At 43.7% G+C, this 20,034-nt stretch overlaps 1 protein-coding gene and 1 non-coding gene across 4 annotated transcripts in view; one reads left to right on the top strand and one right to left on the bottom strand.

The window, feature by feature from the left end:
• Window positions 1-20,034, bottom strand: part of samd12 (sterile alpha motif domain containing 12) — a 108,837-nt gene that overhangs the window by 65,057 nt on the left and 23,746 nt on the right. For all 3 annotated transcript variants that reach the window (XM_047605712.1, XM_047605713.1, XM_047605711.1), the window contains exon 3: window positions 13,366-13,495. In XM_047605712.1, the coding sequence (XP_047461668.1) occupies window positions 13,366-13,495 (130 nt within the window). The remainder of the gene's footprint in view (window positions 1-13,365; window positions 13,496-20,034) is intronic.
• Window positions 13,015-13,088, top strand: trnai-aau. Its single transcript has one exon. It is a non-coding gene; the product is annotated as a tRNA-Ile (tRNA).

A 20,034-nucleotide genomic window follows, 5' to 3' on the forward strand; every position in this document is an offset into this window, starting at 1 on the left:
TTGGTTGACTTTCAGTGTGCCTGTATGTTAGTGTATATGTGTTACAGGACTGGTGTTTAGCTGTAGTGGTGTTGTCATTTATATTTTAGTTCTTTGTTTGCCATGTGTGCTGGAGTGGGACCGTATGCTAACCGGTTAGCCAGGTGTCTGCTAGCTGCTACATCATTACTACATTGCTGTGTTAAAATCTCCGTTAACATATTTTAGTATTTAGTGCTGTAATGATTGGAGCCAAGGGAGGCCTACATAATATTATTAAGGTGGTGATAATGTTATGCCAGATCGCCATCAGACTGTCACTCTTTGACGAAAACAAAAACAAGGAAAACCGCTGCGATGGAGGTATTGAATGGAGGGGCACCAGTACTCAACTAATTATCTCAATATTTTTGGCTGGATCAGAGGAAAATTTCAATGGCGAGAGGGACGGTGCAAACCTCTGATAATTGGTCCAATAGGGAAATATTAGCGCCCAGTAATCCTGTGCATGCGTGATCTGATCGTTTCTCTCAGGTGACAATAAATACATTCTGTCTGCACATGTTTGCTCCAGGTCGGGTAAACATCAGGAGTTTCTGGGAGGAACAGAAACATGAAGTAGTTAAAACTCAAAAAGATTCAATAGCCCACTGCGCTAGTTTGAGCACGTCAATATTGGTTCTATGCTGAATGACTGATGGTTAGGAGCAAGTTAACTCATACACCTACTGGTAATCGAACCATTTTATTCAGCGTCCAAGTAAGCAGTTAAGTTGGAAGCTCTGTTTAGAATGATTTCAACTGGGATGAAGAAATGAAGTCTAAACGTTGCTGCCAGTGAGACGTTAGACACAAGCAGAATCTGAGATCAGCTCGCTGAAAGCATATTGAACCAAACTCATGAATGTTTAATCCAGTACCAACTTCACCATTGAGATTTTAATAAACCAGGCGCGTTATCATCTAACAAGTCTGTAAGGCAGGTGGAGGGCTGAGAGTGCCTGCAGTATCAGAAGCTCTGCGGTTACTACGAACAAGCTGCCAGTTCTGTACGGTGGATGCCAACGCGCCACTCCTTCCGGTCAGGGTGGCAGCACCAGCGGGGTGGAACGGTTCCTGTAAGGAGTCCAAGCTTTCACTCTCCCTCCCCGCAGTTCTGAGTCATTGGCTTCGGCAATCCCACCAAGTCTCAGCTGGGAATTTTTCATACCACAATTAATACTCTGTGCAGTGTAGCATAGCCACGAGGAGAGGGAGAGGTGGAGGAGGATGAGGAGGAGGGGGAGGGGGAGGACAGAAGAGGAAGTTGGTCAAAAGGATATAAATGAAGTAAGAGGAAGGGATGCTTTAACAATAGTTCAGCTGACTGGAAAAAAATGGCGAATCAGCTGTAAAAGTGTTCGGAAATGAAAAGGTGAGGAGGACGGTGTCCCAGTTCAGCATTGGAGGTTTTGATTTAGTAGCTCAGCACATGCAGATGACAGCAAAATCACGACAAAAATATAATAATAATAATCTTTAACCAAAACACAGACTCCACATCACACTGTGATGCCCTCAGTTTGGCATGAATCTGGTTCTGAGGCCGAGCACAGTGACCGACCTGTCTTCCAAGGTAACAAAGATCTTGTCACCTTGTCTTGTCCCTTGCAGTCTATTGATTAGTTGAGAAATTTCACACCTGGCAGGGTTGAACTCTTCCCTTTTTTCTTCTTCCCTGTCTTTATTTCCTCCCCTTTACCGGGCAATTTTATTTGTAATTATTTATTTTATTAAGTGCCGTATTTCTTTTCAACCATTGCTGTATATTGCATTAATTTGCGATGCCCATCGGTGCTCTAGTTCACACTATTAATTATCCGAGGACCATTGACTCAGCACCGTTAGCGGTAAAAGGTTCAACAGCTACATTTCCAAATGGATGATAAACGGGCCACAAAATAACAAAATATTATTTTTGATGATTCTTCACCAAACAGTGAACCTGATTTCAAAATACATTAAGAAACACCACGTTTCAGGTTAATTCTGTAAACCGCCCAGCCCATTTCTAGTAGTTTCCAATTAAACTTTCTAGATGTCTTTTGTGTTACGTACAATAAGTATGTACGGAAGAGGATTAGGGCCACTGAAAAAGATATTGTAGTTAGAGAAAATGACTTTTTTTCTTTTTTGAGGTCTGACTTCAACCTCAGAATTCACATATATATATATATATATATAGTACATGCAAAATAGTTTTAAAGAAAAAGCTGAAAAAACAAGCACAGTAGGCCAATGAACTGTCTTCTTACAAAACATTTATGAATAACACATGCAGTTGTGGTGCATTGCTGCCATCCGCTGTTTAATTCTGGGTGTTAATGTGTGTTGCGTCTACAACTCTTGGTGAAACAGCGCAACCCTCAGTGGACAAATTAGGAACAGGTGTCACATTTATATTGATAAATTGCAGTTAATGTCTTATGTAATTTCTTCGTCCTGAGGGCCAGGCAGGCCGGTTTTGGCCCACAGGCCATATGTTTGACACCCCGCCCTATTAGGACTAAGCTGATAAGGAGAAAACGTGGACTGAGGACTAAGGTAGCCATTCTGGACTGTACATCCATGACTCTCGTTCATTTTCGAGGCTTCAGCTGCAGGTGAAAGCATTTCTACAGAAGCAGAAGTTTGGATGTTGTTGTGCAAAAACTGATGCACATCAAGTAAAAACAGCTCAGATTCAGGTTAATTTCTACAAATATACTGCGTAAGGAGTTATTTTAAGTCATTGTTCAGTCAGTCTTAAGGTATGTTACCTATTAAAATACATTGTTTTTCACCATGTCCAATAACTAAGAAACCGCGTATAAAAAGTACAGAAATCTAAATTATCTGCAAAGCTGAAAAACCGGCACAGTACATAGAAAATAGAGAAAATTAAGGTCACTCTCAAAAGATTAAGGCTATTTAGTGGTTATGGTCTTTCATGGCTGCTAAATTAATTCATTATGTAGCCCACTAGTAGCATTATGGTGATAAAGAAGACAAGGACTAAGGGGCCCGACCTAACACCCCCGACTCTCGCTCCTACGAGTTTATTTTACCGACTTTAACAGCAAATTAAAGCATTTCTGAGGAAGCAGAAGTCGAGGTGTTGTGCATATAAAAAGAGAAAAAGAAAAAAGGAATGCATTCTCCAACCTACACGCATGCCTGTTTTCCCCTCTACACACTGATTACTATACCTCCACCCACCCTCCTTCATTCTCCCTCCACCTCTCCCTCTCTCCTATCTCTCTGCCTTCCCACTTTCTCTTTCCATTTAGCTTCTTGACTGCCATACGTATCTTCCCTCCAGGAAGGAGGTAAATAAATTCTACCTCTCCTTCCGTGAAGGGGCTTAGTGGATTCCAACTGCGGTAAGACGAGCTGCTCCTGCTTTGAATAATTTCCCCACTTCGCCCATTTCTTTTATGCAACCTGTAGCTCTCCACGAGATGTCTGATTTATATCCGAGCATCTGTATTTTAAAATTTATGATGGGCTATATTTGTATTTCTACGCACTGACCAAATATGGGCACACATGTTTGTACACGCATATTTTTACAGGAACAAACCGATGTGCACACACAAACACATTGTCCCCGGGAATTAGATTAATGAGTGGTGGGTGAGCAGCAGTGTTGGGCTGAAGCAGATTAATCTGCAGCTATAGCCCAGCACAGTCAACCACGGCTTTGATGAATGGGAGCTTAAAGTGCATCTGCTCGCACACAAAAATACACAAATACATAAACAGACAAAGAATGCACACATACACTGATCCTGCAGGAGCCCACTTCATTTTGCAGGTGGAGTTAAATCGCTATGCTAATTATGGCTGTGTGTGGGGCCACCGTGAGTAGGGACAGGAGTACAAAAGGTTGTAAATTAACACTTAAACTCCATGCAGCATCAAAAATGGCACTTTTCAGCCCCGGTTTTATTTATTTTTATATATTTTTTTTCAATGTGCACGTTTTCCACCACTACTTCTCCTCAGGTGAAATCCCACGCGGGTCGTACGGATTTCTCAAATTTCTCCCACTCAGCTGTGTGTCCATATGTGTGCGTCTCCTCTGGGGACGAATGTCACCGAGCTGCATCTGGCAAACCGCGCTCCAGACCTCCACTTACACTCTGTCAAGCACAGAATAACAAGTGATGCAAGTGTGGAGCGCTTTGGTCATGAGAAGAACGTCTGGCTGCCATGCGCAATGAGATCCCTCCAAAGATGAAAAGCATGATAACCGTTAAACTCGCTGACAATGACAAAGCTGTAGCAGCGTTGGGCCTTTCCTTCGCTAGCATTCGCTGTGATGTGGCGCAGCTTGAAACCTTTAAAGTAAATCGTGAGTGACTGTCTCTGTCACAAAGTTGCTTGTAGCCCTAGAGCTACGTTACTCAATGCTAATGCTAACCCTAGGAAAGGGTTCAGTCTAAGTAATGAAGACGGCCTAGCCATAGATGGCGCAAACACACACTACACACAGATAATAAGCCGCCTCAATCCTCCCCTTGTCACAGCAGTGGCGGCCTCATGCCGATTTCACAGCCACTGATCTATTTCAGTTTGCTGATCATTATACTGTATCTCTGCTGGGTAGCCCCAGCTAACAACCTGAGACCGACGGCTCACTGGAACTCCAACGCAGTGGAATCAGTCTAGATTACTGCAATCACTTTAAGGTTTTTACTGTGGAGCTAACTAGCGGTGTGTGCATGGCATTTATGGAATGCTTTCAGTTTGCTACCATCCTCAGGTGAAGGAGATTACAGCGATTTAATGGGCGCAGTCTTTGAGATGGTTCAGGTGCGACTTGCCTTGTCTCTCTCATAAAAGCCTTGGTTTCACATATACGCTATCAAGTTATAAACACCGGTTGGAGAAAAAAACGGATTGCTTTTTCACCCGCAGCACAATTGGATTGGACATTTCACGTGATCATCTGTTTTCCTGTGCAATTTTCCCTAATCCATTTTGGGCATTGTGTACCGTGCTATACATTACCAGTCAAAAGTTTGGACACACTTTCTCACTGAACTGAATAAGAAACCGTGTGTTTTTCCAATTCACTTCATTTTTATTTATAGCATCACTAACAATACAAACTGTCTCAAGAAGCTTTTTAAAAATCTGGTCCAAAACCCTGCCCGAAACCCCCGAAGAAAGCATGTAGGCAGCAGTGGCAAGGAAAAACTCCCTCTTAACAGTTAGAAACCTTGATCAGAACCCAGCTCATACAGCAGGACCGGCCAGATAGAGACAGAAAATGAGAGGGGCACACAGCAGTTAACATGCTTTACAGTAGTACCAGAGAATTGCATTAATAGCATTACAGAAAAAATTAGAGGACAGGAGCTCGGTGCTAGAGAAAACAAATTAGAGGATAGGAGCTTGGTGCAAGAGAAAAGAAATTAGAGGACAGGAGCTCAGTGTAAGAGAGAAAAGGGTAGAAGACATGTGCTCAGTGCATCATCCCCCCCTAGGTCTAGTCAGTCTAGCCCTAATTATGAGCCTTTTCAAAAAGAAAAATCCTAAGCCTAACCTTAAAACTAGAGAGGGTGAACTCAAACTGGGAGCTGGTTCCACAGGAGACGAAGCTGATAGCTGAACGCTAAACCATTTATAATGTTCTTCTACTGCACCTCGTTATTTATGACAGTTTGTAGACGTTTTTAGAAGAGGAGTCGGAAGTCATTTTGCACTATATTAATACTGGAACATGCATCTTTTGCAAGGGCAACTCACCAAGCATTGTAATATTAAAAAAAACTGAAGGAAAACATGCATATTAAATAGAAATGATTAAAATAATTTCGAGAGATATTTTGACTCCTAACCCCTGTCTGTATCGGTCTTTAACGTCACCTTCTGGCGCTGTCAAGAGGTTCATCTGTTCAGACGGACTTCCATTCTGCAGCGAGAGTTCTGTTGTGTGGTCTGCATTTTCCTCACAGAGAGGACAAATCTGACAAGAAAACATAATCTATAATAAACAAAATAAATTATGCATTATATAAACAATCTGATTATGATAATTGATAGAATATGCATCTCAGCCTTGGCATCGCTTTTACTTCTCCTGCTTTTCTTTCCCTCTGTTGTTCTCATGAAATTTCTATTTGTCGCCCACACAAGATTACTGTGGCAGGCTAGAAGTGGGCATCCATGTGCATGTTGCTCATCCAGGAACATGGGAAAAGCTTTGCATTACAAATTCTTGAAGTTATTATCAGATCTACGAGTAGAATCACTTGCTTTCCAGTGTAAGAAAATGCTGGTCTGCTGTTTACAGCTGGTCTAATGCTCACATCAGAATTGATATATTTTACCATCTGTCTGAACTCGGTGTACAACAACATCCATAAAGAAGTTTGAGCAGCATGTACTTTTAGTAATCAATTCCTCGTTCCTCGTTGCCCAGTGCTTTGTGGCATACAGTTGGTTGCTAGTGGATATCCCAGGCACTGGTTGTCTAGGAAAACCTTTTAGATTTTTTCCCACCTCAAATGGTTCAGAGCAAAAGATAAAAAAAAGTTGTGTACTGACGGCACCAATCTCAATTTGACAAGATTATAATGTAAAGCACACCGCTTTATCTGGGTTCTAACCCTGGTACACCAAGACGGTATCAGCATGGTGAATTTGGTGGTGGGAACCAAAGTCATGGATGGTGTTTCTTTATGTTGCATGTTTGGGGAACTGTGTTTGCATCATATGTTAATGTTCCCATTGCCTCAAAAGTGAGGTTTGTACAACTTGGTGCCCATCCAATTTGTGTCGCCAAGGGTTATTTTGCTATGACTTGGTGAATTTAATTAAATCTGCATGATAAAGATCTTCTTCCTCTTGAATATATGTTCCAAAAGTCTATTTAACTGCCACAACTTGACATCAGTTTCCTCCATACGTCCTGGCCCAATCATACATGCAATCTGGACACAGGTAATCCTCATGCCAATAATCACACCCTACAGCTGTAATGCTCCAGTATGACTTCCAGCGTCCGTGTGATTACAAGCTACAACAGAGCCAATGTGTTAAAACAGCAGCCAGCTGCCGTCTCGCAGCCTTTCTTTGCTGAATCATACAAGTGAATGATGGGTGAGACACACTCGGAACAGTGTGAGCAGATTACCGCGCTTGAGACTGTAATCAAATCATGAATACATGGTGGCGACGAGATAAGTCGTCTTTTTCTAAATCTGTAATTTTCCTGTAACGTTCATTACTGCAGCTTCACCGGGAGCTTGAGTTGTATTGACTTGAAAATCAGGAGCTCCATTTTTCTCCAGTTGGCAGGTCCTACATTTTCTCCTTTCTTTATGTTATCGCAAAGGAGAACAGGAAGAAATGGGGCCGACATAAAGATAGCAGCATCTTTCACTGTTTATTGCTGATGTATAATTTATAATGAGCCACGAGTACACTCGCTTTTGTAACCGCTCCGTAACATATCCTTCACAATCCCTGGAGATTACTTTCTGAGCTCTTTGTATGGTTCGGCAAGGATTTTAAAAACATGCAATTGGCACAACAATAATTAATTTTATACCACACATTGCTATGTAATTACCTTGCTAAGAGTGCCATTAACCGTGATTCCTTCTGTCTATGGATCAAATCGTCCCCCAAACAGCTCATCAGCAGCGAGCTGTTCAAATTTCCCTTTTGGAAATAACACAAAACAATGGCCGCCAGTGGAGCCGTTTCTGTGGCTCTCAGAGTTGATATGCAGTCATGTAAGCCCCTTGAACTCATTTGCTATATGTCTGTTCCTCCATTACACAGCAGCGCTTTTATGACAGCAGTCAGCGGCAGCTCCAGAATTCATCGTCCCATCACTCGAGCGCTGTTTAGGCCCGTTGCTGGGTGTCCTCTGCTGTTCTAAAATAGCGCTTGTCACCTTTCATGCAGTTCTAGCGGCTCATCAAATATACATTTAGAACCCAGTGTGGGTCCTTCCAGTGGAGGAGGAGATCACGGCCGGAGCTACGCAGGCTGCTGTTATTTTCAAAGCGGAGGGATGATGGATTCGACAGGCGGGGGGTGGGGAGTGGAACAGAGAGCTTTAAAAGAGCTCGAGTGGTATGCTGTAGTGCGAGCTGCTGGATACAGGCCACCCTTCATTAAACCACTAATATTACAGGCTATTAATTATTCAGAGTGGGGCCTTATGGCACCATACATCAGTGGATATTGTTCCCATATTGTAAAAGGAGTTTTCTCTGCATTCTCGAGTCAGAAATTATTGTAGTTCAATCAAAGCTAGGTTTTGAAATTAACCAACTAATTGGATGGATGGCTGCGACTGGGGATGTGGCCGGGGGGCAGCCAAGAGGCAAATAATAAGGCTGCATTGTTTCACATTCAGCCCGAGTGTCTCGCATGTGGGGAAGGAAGGAGCTCTTAACTTGCTTTTGTTTCGATCCAAATAAATGTGAGATTTAACTCACTGTTCAAAACAAATAAATGATTATATTTTTTATAAATGCATTTAACCAGGAATAGTCTCATTGTCTCGTTGTGTTTTCATATAATTCTAATTGAATTTGAAGTGAACTTTCTCTCCAGTGGAAAAGGGGGGGAAAAAAGTATAATTTATTCTGGCCATGCTTGGAGCTTTCCAGAGAAGAAGACTAAGAAATCCAGAAATGTATGCCCGTCCAACAAGTCTCACCAAGTGAACACGACACAAAACACACAAAAGATTAAGAGGCTGTGGCTTTGACGGTGGAGCCGGTTGACTACAGAAAGGTTATTCCCCGGAACATGCCACATGCCAAATTGCCCTTGAGCAAGACACTGAACTCCCAGTTGCTCCCTGTGCTTGGTGTGTGAATGTGTGCTTGTGTTAGCAAATAGGTAGATGTGTCACCATTACTGTAGAGTGACAACAATATCATATAAATATATTTACTATTTACCATTAAGGACAATAGTAATATAGAGAGTCCAAGAAAATATTTTGTTAAAACATCTAAGAGCTGAAAACTGCAGTTCCTCAGATGGCCACTTGAGGCTGGAGGCACAAGCGAGTCAATCCCCAAAGATCTCTGCGTTAAAATGTCCAACTTTACAGCAGAAATAAACGGTTTACAGCCTGGTACAGAAATGTTTTGGTCTCGATTGCTAATTTACTCATTACATAAACTTTTATATAACTCATTCTTCAAAGTTATGTGTAATTAAAGGTGCTTTGATTGACAGGTGGCCGTTGTCACAGGTTGCTAGCCTCTGCCTCGGCATCACATAACACCATCAGCGCTACCTCTGTTAGAATGTGAAAATGAGAAATGAATACAGCGACACTAAGAGGGAGCGAGGCTCTGCCGAGATGGCGACAGATGGTCTTATTCACACTGAGCTTGGGAAACCTATGAGAGACGTTACGGAGGGTTCGTCAATATTTACATGCAGTTAATGGTACTTCCAAGTAATTTGTTTTAATTTATTTAGTGCCAAGATTCAAGTTCGGTTGGGGTTGATTCCAGCCGGCGGGAGCATCATACTTCAACTCCCTTTAAGCCAAACTTTAGAGGCATTTATTTGGAATAAGTTGGGGAGTGCAGACAATAATTTCATATTCTCTCTCGGCGGATGCAGATCCGTAGCCTTATAAATAATACTGCCGAGATCTTTAAAACTTTAAAACTCTACCTCAGTTTAGACCCCCACCATTCAAAAGTTTCTAAACCTGCCTGAGCAGCCAGCCTCTACAGCTGCATCTAATTCAGTCTCTGCATGCCCTAAGAGAGGCTCTGAATTTCCACATTGTGAGGTAATGTTCCTCTCCGACAGAAAATATAACTTCATAGTGACTCACTCTTTTTTCCTCCTCCACCCTCTTGCTTTTGATTACCAGTGTCATCACACCTTTGATTACGATCTAAGGTATCGGGAACCGTGAGTTCAACTAATTTATCGCGCCAAGCTATTCTCTCAACCAGAGAGAGCTTTGTCTTTGTAATTACAACGGATTAGGGACTAATATCTAATTATGCCTTAATATGCTTTAATGCATTTTTAATGGCGGCTGGGTGTTAAAGTCAAATTCGCCGCCGTCTCTGTTGGGGGTGGGAGGTGAAGATTGAGGAAGGGGAAGGGGTTCTTGGCAGTAGGGGCTGGAGGGAGGATGGGAAACATTGATTTCTTTGGCAGAGGTTACGCGAGCCTAGCAGGGAGGCAGCTGCTGCATACTGGAGTCGTTCAACGTTAAAATGCTGCACCGGCCCTGATCCGCAGCAAAATGCATTTCCCTCGCCGCTGCTTTATGCCAAAGGAGGGAGGACACAAATGCCTGTTTGAATTATGATCTGGAATAGAGACCGTTTATTGATTTGCTACTTTATGAAGGGATGACTACATTGCCAGGACGAGTGAGATTGAGTACCGCTGGCAGCCGAAAAGAGGGTTGTCTGTTCTGTCTGTTGAGGATGGATTGGACAGAAAATACAGCCGAGGCCTGGAGAATAAGAAACCAAAAACCAACCGGGACTTTTCATGCAACACACACGTGAACACACACACACACCAATTTCCAAGGGTCACGGCTACCGTCTGACAGGCACGCTAAACAAACAGATCATCTCAGATGCACGGCTGCTCGCTCTTATAAATGTATTCACACTCACTGTTTGTTTGTCTACGCATGATTGTTTCCCGCAACAATATTCCATCATTTGTTCCGCCCCTTGTTTACTCTAATAGGGCGTAGGAACGGGAAAAATATATATATATGTATCTGCATAATATTTCAAAGATTGATTGGGATGCAAATTGCCTTGTGAGCCCAATTGGTGTGGCTCGGCCTGTTTTAATTGGGCTCTGTTAATTAATGCTGGATGCGAGGACAAACTGAATTACTTGCAGGTTTTGCGCATGTCATTATCTCCTAATTGTGCCAGCAGAGGAGCACGTGAGCGTGCACCGTATGTGCATGAGAGTGCGCGCGTATCTGGTTAACCCTCTGCTCGCTTGAACGGAGCCGTAAAAATGGTTACACCTTAATGACACACTCAGGTCGTTAAGTTAATACGCCATTAGGAAGCCAAGTTCTGATGTTTTAATCGCTGGAAGACTAATAAGAGAAATAATCATTTATTTACAGGCCCTAGCCGAACGCATTAGGCTCATCAGGAACACTGAGGCGTTTAATCTTAAAGTTAGGCTAATATTCTGCGTTTAGATATGGACCCCGAGAGAAATTTCTGACAAATGAGTGACAAGATAACTGCACTCCACACCGATTTTTCTGTCATGTATTAATTGCATCTGCTGAGTGCTTTTTGGTGTCCTGTAGTTCACCTGAATTATTCCCACAAATCATCTATTTTGCACACAAATCAATAAAAAAAAATAAAAAAAAAACCACGCAACTCATGTTTCAGAAATGATTCATCAATACCTCGCCGCTCGTACCTGGAATGAAAATACGTAATCTCTCAAAAATGCTTCTCGATTGGTGATGAATCCAAAATCGGCGCGGCGGCTCGGCAAGCATGCAATGAACTGTGGGTTATCTCTGGAACCGCCACGCTGCTGCTGATGGGATGTATCGCGCAACTTGCGGTGCACAGCGGCGAGATTCGTGTTTTCAGATCATTAAACCAGAGGATGCTAAATCTCCAAATCCTCTGTGCAGACAGACAACAGTCAAAATGCATCAGAGGTTAAAACGGGAGCGTGAGTCATTATGGCAACTCATCACGACCACCGAGCAATTTATCCAGCCAGCCAGCCACTGAGCCGAGGAGGTCCTCAGCAGCAACAAATAAACATATTAATGTGATCAGTCGTGCTCCGAGAGATGGAGTGCACGGCAATTAACGGTCGTCTGTTGCTATGCGGGCTGGAGCGTCGTTAGCGGCGGAGTGACCTTGAGGAGCCTCGTTAGGGGGATGATTGACGTGGCAACTGTCGTCAGTGGTAACAGCGGGGAGGGAGGGGCGGACGGACAGACGGCTAGGCCGGGTGGCAGGGCTGCAGGTGGCAGACAAGTGGGTAGCGGAGCGCACCTGTGATGTAATGAATGGGGCCTGGTTTCGTCAAGACGAGGCGTCACACGTGGAAGAGACGAGATGCGATGCCCCGAGTAATGTAGTGTATGCCGTTCAGTGCAGTGAGGAATGCACAGACTTGTACATTGGGGAAACCAAACAACCAATCAACCAACACAGGAGAGCCGGTCCATCAGGGAACGACTCAGTGGTCCATCTCCACTTTAAAGACAAAGGAAACTCTTTTGAAAATAGCAACGTCAAAGTCTTAGCCAAATTGGCGAAACCTTCTCTAAACAGTCTTGACTTCTGTCCCCAAGAAGGTTCAACAACATTCACACCTTAAGACTGGAGGCTCCCACTGACAATGGCTTCATCAGAGCACCATTAATATGGTAAGTAGCTTAGGCACGCAGTCCCCAGGTAAGTACCCAGCCATTAACCTCAACTTCAACTTCCCACAAGTCTCTAAGAACAGAAGAAGCTACTCGGATGAGCGACGAAACATCTTCAAGAAATTCGAGTCCAGTTGCCTTTCCTCTAACGCCTTTTGGATTACCATGACCCGGCTGAATCTACTAGCATTTGTCAAGTAGACAAACTTCAAACTTCAACTCGTCCGCATCCACGTGTTGCATTTAAAAGCGTTACACTTTAATCACAGACTGAGCTTCAAGATGGACAGACTCTTTGTGATATCAGCCACAGGTTTCTTGCAGAGTAGTTTTGAAGCTCAAAGCCATGACTTCGGCTGTCGCCATCTTGGCAGTGCCCAAATTACAGCTAATTAAAAAAAAAAGATAAGGTGGAGTGAGCCGAGAGGAGCGGGAAGACACCGAGCTAGGTGGCTAACAACCTGCGAGGACAACCACCTGTCACTCAAAGCGCCCATGCCTTTAATTATGAGAATTAAGAGCCGGCACCTTTAGAACTTAATATCATCAACTGACCTTTCACCTGCTAATAACTGCAGTTCAGGGAGGGTGTGTGGGTGGGTACGTGTTGTAGGGGTGCTGTGGCTTAGTTGGTTAAAGCGCCTGTCTAATAAACAGGAGATCCTGGGTTCAAATCCCAGCAGTGCCTTTTGTGACTTCTTCATAGAAATTAATGTAGTATCTAGTGTGTCCTAATACATCCTCCAACTTTGAAATAAAAACTCACAGAACATGTACCGAGCATCAGCAAATATAGTAACATTGTTACTTTTGTTATTTTTTTAAGGAGTGTAATGTAATGTATGCAAATTTCTGGAAAAAAAAAAAAAATCAACAATGTAACTGTAAGTGTCAGCCACGAATCAACTTCAGCGAGAGCACCGACCATCTGCAGTGGCAACCGCTGTGCAGGTGCCAGAAAGTACCTGTGATGTCGTGCTGTTTGAAGGAGTCGCTGTAGATCTGGTGCTGATTGGGACAGTGCTTCTTCAGCCATTTGCACACGTCCTGTTGGGTCCACAGGGCCACCGGTTTAGACAGCTTCACATATCCCGGCTGCATGAGAGACAAAATAAATAAATAAATAAAAATGTAGAGGACATGATGTTGAAAAGTTTCTGCAAAATTCGCAAAGTTAAGTAAAAATGTGAACATATTGTGTGCGGACGTTGGTCAGAAGTTATATCTTTATGTCTATCATTGTTTTCCATTGATTGGCTACAGCATGTTCACATCGCCCTCACATGGATTGGCCTTTCACACGACTTCATCATCCAATATTAACTGTGTGACATTTTCCCTTAAGGATCAATAAAGTATTAAACTTTTAAAATACGAAGAAGAGACATAACTTCAGGAAAGTCAATAAAAACACAATTATGCAGCGTATGGCTGGGTGGACTCTTGACTTGACCTAAACATATGTTGTCAATGTTTGTGCTGCACGGCTCAATCGACTCGTCGCGATGCCACTGCACATATTAAATGTAAACAACCAGGCCCCGGATCCATTTTTTTTTTCCTTTAACAAGATCTTCTGAATAAATGAAGACAATAAGAGAACGGAAGGATTTAGACAAATTCGGAATTAACAAGTATCAGCGTTAAAGTTAATCAGCATTATAATGTCCTGAGAAGTATGAATAAATAAACCACATTTTGTTGATCTCCTTAAATTGGATTTTAAATGTCCTCAAGGTGTGCCGAGCATATTAGCAATTACTTTTTAAAGAAATCGAACCCTGAAGCAGCATATTGCTTTCCCTTTTATTATTTGTTTACTACATTTTACAAACCATAAAAATGTATTTTTATTTCATGATAATATAAATTACACTGACTCCAACAGCCAACAATGTTCAGGTGTTTTCAGGAGATCGTTGGTAGGAACAAAGGGAACAGAGTCATACCTGGGGCAAGCTGTATTACCGTGGCCTCCTCATTTCACGGCAGAGAATTTACATTTTTTTATGTGTCGCTACAATTTACCAGCGTTCTCCTTTAACGGCCTCACGTGCAGGCAACTTAAAAATCACAGCAGCATTTGGTTGAAACAAAGGGAAAGAAGGGGAGCATTCGAACATCTGAAATATCACAGAAACAGAATAGAGGGAGGTTGAGTCATAAGATCCGGTTGACTTCAGAGAAACCACAAAACCACACATGTGAATCTGATGGTGGCGGCACTGTGGGAAGCCATCATCCTCTGGGCACAATAAATGTAACAGTTGGGCGATCCAAACCTACAGCGCTTACTGAGGCGGTAGACTGGCACTAAAGCGGTTATAGATCATCCATAAAAGAACACCATGTGTGCACATTCCAATGATCAGCCACATTTTTATGACCACTGACGGGTGAAGTAAATAACATCTTGTGACAATACAACGTTCTGCTGTGAAACTTGGGGACCTGGCATTCATATGAATGTTACTTAGTACCACACACCATAGGGGGTCTGTGACCCCTAGGGGGTCCACAGAGATACTGCAGGGGGGTGGCAAAACCTTTGGTTGATTAGACATTTTTTATATATATTTTAATTTCCCCCCACAAATTTACATTTCTTTAAATACACATTAACATGAATACAACATATTTTAGTATGATAGTAGGGATAAATGGAGGCAGACGTTATCTTTCAGTCAGCACTTCACTCATTTAGTGATGCAGGACCTGTCTCAGCAGCGCACTGCTTCACACAGCCCACCACAATATACCTGTCAATCCTGTACGCAGTAGGACCCGCCCCTGTCGCTACAGAGCCAATCACGAAGCTGCATATTACACGCCGACTCTGTCAGGTTCCCTGCAATTGTCCAAGAGCCTATTCAGTCTCCAGATTAAATCCAAGATGCACACTACAATATTAGCAGAAGAGAAGCTAGTTCAATATAGTACACATATGGTAGGTAGGGGGTCCTTGTTTATCTCTTCAACAGTTTGGGGGTCCTTAGCCTGAAAAACGCCAAAGACCCGCACCAGGTCCAGGTCCAAGTCCAGATATAGCTGGATACAAGATGAGACAGGCAAACACGGTTTGCAAAAAATGGTTTAGGAAAAAACACCACAAGGTTTGTGGCCTCCAAATTCACAAGATCCCAAACTGATCAAGCACCTGTGGGATGGTCCACAGAGGACCCTCCCCTCAACCCATAAGAGCCAAAAGGACAACCTCAGAAGACCAATGTCCATTCTCTGATGAGTCACAACTGTTTTGGAGGCACATGGAAAACCTACACAATATTAGGAAGGTGGTCATAATGTAGTGCCTGATCAGACTGGTGCACTTCTTTGTGCGAACCATATACTATGATCAAAGCACCCAAAGTCCCACTGGTTGCCATAGATCTGTTCTAATGGAAAATGGGAAGAATAATTCAACGTAGGGGAGGACTGCGTCTTATCTGTGTTTTACTGCACTGTACTGCGGTTGCAAGACGCTCCTCTCATTTAGACACGTCAACAGCTGGAGATGCCTGCCAAGTGATCGCTCTCCAAAGTGCTGGCAACGCTTTTGATTTTGATTGAGGGGCTACTAAAATTACAAACAGAGAGAGGTGATTAAAATTTCACATCCACTCCCTTCCACTTCAGCCTCCCTCTCCGGCTGCCGCGTGGTGTGGCATAGCAATGGAAGCCCCTTCTCCTCCTTCTCCTCCTTCTCCACCTCCTCCACCATTTCCACCATCTCCACCTCCTCCTCCTCCTCCTCCTCCACTCGGAGAAGGCGGAATAACAGGTACTGGCAGCCTTTCCTCCGATTTTCCTTCTCGCTCCTTTCCATCACGTCTCAGCACCCCCTCTCATATTCACTCCTGTCAGATCAATCGCATTGTCCTCTCCCCACATATTGCAGCTCTCATCTCTCCCATCCCCTTCTTCTCACCTGTTTCTTATTATACACTCCCTCCTTTCCCGACCGCTCCTTCCCACTCACTGCATAACTAGCATCCCAGAGAGAAAGAGAAATTGAAGGAGATGTACGCTACGGTGTCGGGGCATATGGTCCACCACCCCCCCATCCCCACGCACCCTGCAGGCAGGTGAAGTGACACGCAGCCAAAAGAAAGCAGGTGTGCGGGTAGGCGAGGCCACCTCGACTAATGCGAATGCTTTCCATCCTGTGCGGAGAGATGTTGAAACTGCGGGGAGTGGAATGAGTTCTATCTCAGGGAGAACCCACATTAACCATTAAACTCTGCTCAGCTCAATGCTAATTAACCCTGACTAGGAGCCCGAGGCCACGAGTGAGGGGACAGGGAAGAAAAGAAGAGTGCTGAAAGCAAGAAAAGGGGGAAAAAAGTAGCAGGCTGACTGGGCTGACAGACAATATATATATATATATATATATATATATATATATTAGAAAAAAAAGCTCCTGAGTGGATTCGGCAGCAGACTTTGACACAGGAGACTTTCATTTTCCGTGAACCCATTTGCGAGTCAATGGCCAGCTGTGTTTTACATTCTGCTCTGATTTAGCCCGTAGCTTGTGTTTTACCCAGGGCCCGGAACAATTGGTGAGAGCCCCTCCACCACCCCTGCGAGCCCACCCGCCCGCCTGCCCACCCGCCACCCGAGCCAAAGGGCGGACAGAAAAGCAGCACAGAGAAGAAAGCAGGAGCACAATCACGCTCCAAGAGATGTGTTCAAGAGACTTCGGGCCAATTAGAGATTTGAGTGACAGCACAAGGGTGAGAGGAGAAGAAGCCTGTTTTATTTCTAAGTGGAATGCGTCTGGGAACACACACACACACACACACACACACACACAGACACACACACACACACACACAAACACATATATATAGATAGATATAGATATAGATATAGATATAGATACCCACAAGTGTCACACGCAGACACTGGGGGAAAAAATACATAAACGCACACACAAATCATCCAACTGCCATCTGTGCCAACATGCGTTCAGTGTCCTTGGCTTTAATTGATATCTGGAAGCCGAGTACAGCTCCCAGTATTCTTCACGTTACCTTAGCAACAGAGCAAGGACAACCTCAAAAATTAAAGACGAAGAATGAAGCCTTTTTCTTTTTTTTTTTCTTTTTTTTTAGGGGCGGGGTGGGGCTGGTGGTGGGGTGGGGTGGGGTGGCGCCTACTAACCCTTTCCCGAACCAGAGTGTGGAGGAGTAAACATCCGCACATTAACGACCCCAGCGTAAAACTATTACATACATAATGAGGCGTGTAATCGCACTAACGCTGATAAGCATTTAAAAGATCCAATGCGAACGTGCTCGGAGAAATTAATCAAGAGGCAATCACGTGGCGCCTTCCTGCGAGGAGGGGGCTGGAATACAAAAAAAAAAATTTAAAGAAAAAAGAAAAAGAAAAGAGGTGGGAATCAAAAGAGCTGAAAAGCATTCCAGAGACAAATACCGTGTGACCCGGAGAGACTGGCAGCGGTGTTGTACAGCGATGATTGTTCAGAAAAGGAGAAGCGCAACCCCCCCCCCCCCCCCCCCTCCCTTCGAGTCGAAGGTTTTCATTTTGGCTCAGAGATTGTTAGGGCTGATTGCCGGGTCAAACGTCTCTCCATTCAATTAAATATGTTAACTGCAGCCAGCAGTAATTAGCCCACACGTGCACGACGTTTGTGTCAATATTTCACAGTTTACAGGTGAACAGGCCACAAGGAGCTCGTGACAGATTTCACAGTTTTTCTGGGGAGTTTTGTTTACCACTCAGAAACAGCCGAGATTGGAGCTCGACCCCAGATATTTCCCCAGGCGCACACACACAAAAAAAAGTTCATTTATTGAGCAAATGCGAACAAGGACAAAACAAATATTCAAAAGCTCTTTGACAGCACAAGAGCTGCTGCTTTTTTTTTTTTTTTGATTAGATGGATCCCAAACTGCATTTGTCCGCCGATCAGAATGAGAAAAAAACAAACAAACATTTGAAAGCATACCAGAAACAATACACGAGGCCCTGCTCGCAGAAATGTGACACAAAGTCATTTCAAGTGCAGCAGGTTTCTGCTGTAGTGTTTCAACCCGTGGTGCGTTAAAGGCGGCGCAGCCGTCAGCTCTTTCTGCGCGTGTCAAAATGTGAACGTGAAATGTGAATTAAGACTCTCGAGTACTTGAAATCTGACGTGTTTGATTTAAAAATTACACTTATCTTTGACACGGTTCTGAAAAAAAAAAGAGAGAGAAAAATAACGAAAAGAAAAACACACACGTTCCTTATTCTCAGCGGAAGGTACTGTACTGTATACTGTATAAAGTACTTGACACTTTACTTAGTGGAATCAACGCCCTCCCTGAAACGGCTTCTGCTAAACACGAGGTGTTAAAACAAAGTGTTACCACGCTATATTTTAAAGCACTTCATTATTTTAGCTTGTCGGAGTGCAACATTTTATTTATATCAGTTATAAAAAACAAAACAAAAAAACACGCGCACACACACAACTGCTAGGTAGGACTAAACTAGGACTAGGACTAAAAAACTATTGGGATCCCCTACCTACTATGTGTGTATGTGTTATACATTATTGTTATTATTGTTTTGCATTTAATATTAAGCTATTCAAATAATGCACAGGTTCTTGTGCAACAGTGGGGTGGCCGTGCAACTGCTGTAAACATAAACACCTACATATATGGGATTTCACGTGGGAACTGAATTAATCTTTAAATTTGTGGGGGGAAATAAAAAAATATATATATATAAAAAATGTCTAATCAACCAAAGACTTTCGCCACCTCCCCCTGAAGTCACTCACTCCCTGTTGATGACCTATGTTTTATTCAGAATCTCTCCTGCATGTGGAACCTATTTTGCACCAAAACCAGATTTACTGTCAAACATTGCCCTCTAGTGTCGAAGCTGGAGGAGCACCGAGAGGAGAGGAGAGGAGAGGAGAGGAGAGGAGAGGAGAGGAGAGGAGCGGGGCAGCTGCCATTAATGTCATGTTGACTGAGTGAATGGCTGTTTGAGACACGGAGCCCTGTGTCGTCTGCCCTATCTCCTCTGCACAGCTAATTAACAGCTCTGGCATGCTCTCCCCGGCTCGCCTTTTCTTTCTGCCTCGCTCCGTTTCTCTCGGCCAGAGCTGGCAGGAGATGAAAAATTCCCCCTATTAATTAATCTGTTACATACAGGAATGGGGATGAAAATGTGTATGTGTGTGTGTGTGTGTGGACAGGGGCAGAGAGGAGTCCAGAGAGCTGTGGATGGCTGACAGAATAACACACTATGCCGGGTAAATTAATAAGCCTTCATAAGGAGCCTCCATCCCTCTCTGCTTCCCTTCCCTTCCCTCCCTCCCCTTGTTTGAAATTGGATTTACAGGCGACGCCAACTTTGCTCGGGCACATCAAAGAAAGTACACAAGACCCCTCCGCAGACGGTCCCTGACCTTGGGATTCGGCAGGGTCCATAAAGCATGGAGAGGCGCGTTAACACCAAACAAGATATATTCACCTTGGGCCTGATATTGATTACGGCTGAGATGAGGTGATTCGCCGCGGACGTTACGGCCATCCTCTGAGCCTAAATGGCTGCTGCTTTTTACGCCTCGTGTATAATCGGAGGCCGAGGCTCGACTCGATTACTGGGCA

This window comes from Mugil cephalus, chromosome 14, assembly GCF_022458985.1.
Source record: "Mugil cephalus isolate CIBA_MC_2020 chromosome 14, CIBA_Mcephalus_1.1, whole genome shotgun sequence".
NCBI classification, from domain to species: domain Eukaryota; kingdom Metazoa; phylum Chordata; class Actinopteri; order Mugiliformes; family Mugilidae; genus Mugil; species Mugil cephalus.